Source organism: Scophthalmus maximus, chromosome 11 (genome assembly GCF_022379125.1).
Source record: "Scophthalmus maximus strain ysfricsl-2021 chromosome 11, ASM2237912v1, whole genome shotgun sequence".
In the NCBI taxonomy this organism is placed as follows: domain Eukaryota; kingdom Metazoa; phylum Chordata; class Actinopteri; order Pleuronectiformes; family Scophthalmidae; genus Scophthalmus; species Scophthalmus maximus.
In genome coordinates this window covers 12,003,731-12,008,413 of record NC_061525.1, presented here as the reverse complement: position 1 = coordinate 12,008,413, position 4,683 = coordinate 12,003,731, and the positions used below count along the sequence as shown (strand labels likewise).

The window sequence follows — 4,683 nt, the reverse complement described above, 5'->3', positions numbered from 1 at the left end:
TCTTGTAATTGAACACTATCCCGATTTTCTCATAATTTACTTCCAAATATATGAAATTATGAAAACTTAAAACTTATATATGTCATTCATTATATCTATTTTTTGCTTCCCTGTAATATTTATTCTTCTTTTTATATATATATATATAAAACCCCCCTGAATATATAGATCATGGCTACACAAGGCCACCACACCACGCTTAAGCTCATATCCTCTGATGGACTATAATGCACATCTACCAAGTTTACGGAGGATATTTATCCTCTGTCATTAATAGCATCCATTAGATTATTGCTACGGCTCTGGTTCACTCCACTCTCACCATTTTGAAGATGTTTGGCATCACAGCATAATTAATTTAACCTTTGGCTCTCTCACTCAGTGGCCGTTCGCTTCTCTATTCTCCACCATCCTCTCTTGTGTCCCTGCCAGTGCCTGCTTTGTCCTTGGCGGATGTCGCACACATCCAGCTGTCCGCCTCCGCCTTTCAGGAGACACAAAATGATCATCTTGTCGCACAACACAGACATTTTAATGTTATTTATTTTTTTATCTTTTTATAAATGTTTCTGCCTCGTCTAACCTTCTCATTTCCGTTTCAATCAATGTCCGCTGACAGGGGCTAATTGTGGAAGGATGTTTCATGCTAAATTAGATGCAATGACAAATTCCTATCCATGATATATCGCTGTGGTCCATTAAGCGTTGTCCTCTTCCAATTCAGTCGATAAATGATGATTGTATGAGTTGTTGGTCCAACTACGCTGCAGTATGAATTCCTCCTTGCACTGTGTTCTGTGGCCTGATGATAAGCATTTCAAATGAAAAGCAGCAGTATTGTTATCAATGCACATTTTGGCTTCTGAAAAATCTGTGCATCTTTAGCCTAATATTGTCATTGTCTTGCGCAAATCTACACAACATAAATCTTAGATTTTGCCGCGGTTAGACAAGGGTGCCAAATGAAACCGTTGGGATTTTTTTCTCTTTTTAACTCCCCCTAATCATCTTAACTCTTGATAACCAGGACTAGGAAGGTGATCATTCATATTTCCTCCCCAATAACCCGCCCGTGCAGGCAGGTCAGATCCGTCAAGGGTCCAATGGGAGGAGGGAGGAACAGAAAAGAGCGCGTTTGGAGACGGGAAGCTGTGTTTCCCTGTGGCGCGCACCTCCCCTCCCCACGCGTAACGAGCCTCCTCTCGCTGCGCGGAGCCTGTTTGCAATTCCTGCCTGTCGTGCCAGAGCCTGCAGCTGTCCCTGCTGCGTCCCTCCGCCGCTGCTGTGGGGAACCGTCGCCTCTCATGACTAACCGACGCAGGACTTTTTTTTTTCTTTTTCTTTTGGGTCCAGCGCAAGAGCGAGCGCAAAGCCGAAGGATATCGCCACTTAAAGAGCACTTCCAACAGTGTTAGGAGGTGAATGAAGACACCTGACAGCTCGCGACGCCCCACCCGCGTGTTGACTGAAACCTTCTCGGCTGTGAATGCTTCAGGAATGTGGGATATCAATCTGTGTCAGCGGTGAGTGTGGTAATGCGTTCATCGTGCGTCGTGCGTCGGAGTGTGTGTGTGTGTGTGTGTGTGTGTGTGCGCGCGCGCGCGCCCCCAGTTTGTTTGTTGCCTTGTGCGTTCGGCAAAATGAAGTTTGGGGGCTTGAACGTCTGCATGTGAACAACCGCTTTAGAAAGCAAACGTCATTTAAATCGAAACCAGGCGGTTGCGTACACCCGTGCGCACCAATCTAATGTCGTCCTGTGTCCATGATTGCATGAGAAATACCTGATGAAAGAGTGAAGCATTGACATGCCTTCATTTGTCCACCCCCCTGCAGTATCAGCACCCTCCTCTGCCCCTGACACCATGACCACAGACTTGAACTTCACCTCCCTGCTGAATGTCACGGATCTCCACAACCACACAAGAGGATGTTCCCTCACCAAGACGGGCTTCCAGTTCTACTACCTGCCCACTGTTTACATTATGGTCTTCGTCACGGGGCTGGTGGGCAACAGCCTGGCTATTTGGATGTTCGTGTGCCACATGAGACCCTGGAGCAGCATCTCCGTCTACATGTTCAACCTGGCTCTGGCTGACTTCTGCTACGTCCTCTCCCTGCCCTTCCTCATCTTCTACTACTTCAACAAAACAGACTGGATATTCGGGGATGTGCTGTGCCGCCTGCAGCGCTTCATATTCCACGTGAATCTCTATGGGAGTATTCTGTTTCTGACCTGCATCAGTGTTCACAGGTACACCGGCGTGGTGCACCCGCTCAAGTCTCTGGGTCGACTGAAGAAGAAAAATGCAGTTATCACCAGCACGCTGGTGTGGGTGGTGGTCGTCATAGCTATCTCCCCCATCCTGTATTATTCCAGGACCGGCTTGAAGCGCAATGCCACCACTTGTTATGACACCACAACTGAGGATGAGTTACCCGGTTATTTCATCTACAGCATGACTTTGACTGTGTTTGGGTTTTGCATCCCATTTATTATCATATTCTGTTGCTACGGCATGATTGTCAAAGCGTTAATCTACAATGATATGAACAACGCGCCCCTGCGGCAGAAATCAATCCACCTGGTTATCATCGTGCTCGCGGTCTTCGCTGTCTCCTACATGCCTTTCCATGTGATGAAGAACCTCAACATGAGGGCCAGGCTGTACTTCCAGGGCCCTGACATGTGCGAGTTTAACAACCGCGTCTACGCCACCTACCAGGTGACACGGGGGCTGGCCAGCCTAAACAGCTGTGTGGATCCTATTCTTTACTTCCTTGCAGGAGACACCTTCAGGAGGAAGCTGTCGCGGGCCACTAAAAAGAACTCCAGGAAGGGGGACACCGTCCTGCAGTCTAAGAGCGAGGAGACGGCGCTCAACAGCCTGGCTGAGTATGTGGAGAATGGGGACCGGAGGCAGTGATAGGACTGGTCCCGAGTGTCTAGTACAGGCTGAGGATCCTGATTGACTTTAGAAAACCTGATGGACTTGGTATTGAATTAGTGAATGCACTGTCTGGACTGAAGGCTGTATGGAGAATCTATCGGCCGGTGTTTTTATAGAACTGTAGGATGAATAGTCCATTAACCCTGTGATAACCATCGCTTGCTTGCAGCCTGTCGATGTTGATGACCTATAGTACTGTATTGTTCTGTACACATATCGTACTCTAAATGTTAGAGCCATTACTCGCCGTTCTTATTGCGTCGTTACTGTTGCGTTCACGTCATGTCAACAAAATGAACATCATGATAAGGCGGGAAAGGGGAAAATAGGTTTCCCTACGGGCAATGACGTCCTGTGCATCAATTTGTTCAGGAAAATTAAAAAAAAATTGTACTGAGAATGGATAGCGCCTTCTCCGAGTTTATGCTTAATCAATAGCTATTAAGCAGATGGGAATTTGCCGTAAAGGAAATGTACCTGGGATGGCTTTTACCAGAAGAAAAAAAAAAAAAAAAAAGTGAATGCACTGAACCGGAGGTTGCTGCATGGTTGTGTCCATGCAGACATTGTAATGCACTATGACCAGGGACTCTCTGCGCAGAGGGCTGCCTATCACTCTTCATTTCTTTCTCCATCCATTACTGACTTTTGACAGCTCTGAGGTTAAGGTCTGCAGTGGCTACGGAACCACAGCCTTTCTGTCCTTGTTAACCTGTTTGTTCCCTATACTGGAAAAAAAAAGCGAAACAACAGAAAATAATACGCGTAGTATTGTTGTGTACATTTACTGCAATGAGCGTGTGTTTTTCTGAGGTGCACTGTACAGAATGTTGTGACGTTCCAGTTGAGTCAGTGTTGTTAACTGTTTTGCTCAAGTCGGTATCACTAAAACCTTTAGTGCACAAGTCCAATATGACATCCCATCACTGAGACACTGACTAACCACGGCAGGTTCTAACTTCTCAACTGCACAGGGATTATTAGCTTATAAATGAACAAAAGAGACACACACACACACACACACACACACACACACACACCTGCTTTTTGACTCCATCAGTATTGAAGAGTTTTTTTGTTCATATGAGATACCTCAAAGGAAATACTGCACTGTGTTTGTGCTTTGGTAGATAACCATTATTTTGAATCTGTTGTAGTCATTCTGGAGAATTGAACCTGGAGCTATTTCTCTCTATCTCTCTCTACACACACACACACACACATATTTATATATATATATATATATATATATATATATATATTCACTCCGGACTACATAGATGTTTGATGTCTCTACTAATACATTTGTAAATCTGTAATGTGGTCAAAGGTTGTCAAGAAAAGGAAGTGAATCGCCTGTACAGGAAATCTGGGGCCACGTGTATCTTTGTCAATAAACTTTTATATTTATAACACGCCCGGCAATGTGATGAGACTCACGTAATTCTACTGTGGGTATTTTTTTTCTCTCTCTGATTTGTAGAATTTATGTCACCGTGTTCATGTGTGCACGGTTGGGAGTGAACAAACACCGCTGGCTTTGGAGCCTTTTGTGCAGAGTTTTGTCTCTCGCTGCCTTGCCCCTCCTCTCTCTCTCTCTCTCTCTCTCTCTCTCTCTGTGTGTGTGTGTGTGTGTGTGTGTGTGTGTGTGTGTGTGTGTGTGTGTGTGTGTGTGTGTGTGTGTGTGTGTGTGTGCGCGCGCCCCCCTGTTAACTTTCTTTTTCAGCACAGCCAG

The 4,683-nt window shown here is 45.7% G+C and overlaps 1 protein-coding gene across 1 annotated transcript; it reads left to right on the top strand.

The window, feature by feature from the left end:
- Window positions 1-1,135: 1,135 nt before the first annotated feature.
- Window positions 1,136-4,365, top strand: p2ry1 (purinergic receptor P2Y1). The gene is made up of 2 exons (XM_035623798.2): window positions 1,136-1,523; window positions 1,834-4,365. Exons 1-2 carry the CDS (start codon window positions 1,487-1,489, stop codon window positions 2,922-2,924), a joined length of 1,128 nt encoding a protein of 375 aa, XP_035479691.1. The 5' UTR covers window positions 1,136-1,486; the 3' UTR covers window positions 2,925-4,365.
- Window positions 4,366-4,683: the final 318 nt, after the last annotated feature.

Excerpts from the sequence above, each read along its gene's own strand:
- p2ry1 (XM_035623798.2), top strand. The coding sequence starts at position 1,487 with ATGCTTCAGGAATGTGGGATATCAATCTGTGTCAGCG. Across the intron at positions 1,524-1,833 it reads GATATCAATCTGTGTCAGCG|TATCAGCACCCTCCTCTGCC; the intron begins GTGAGTGTGGTA and ends ACCCCCCTGCAG.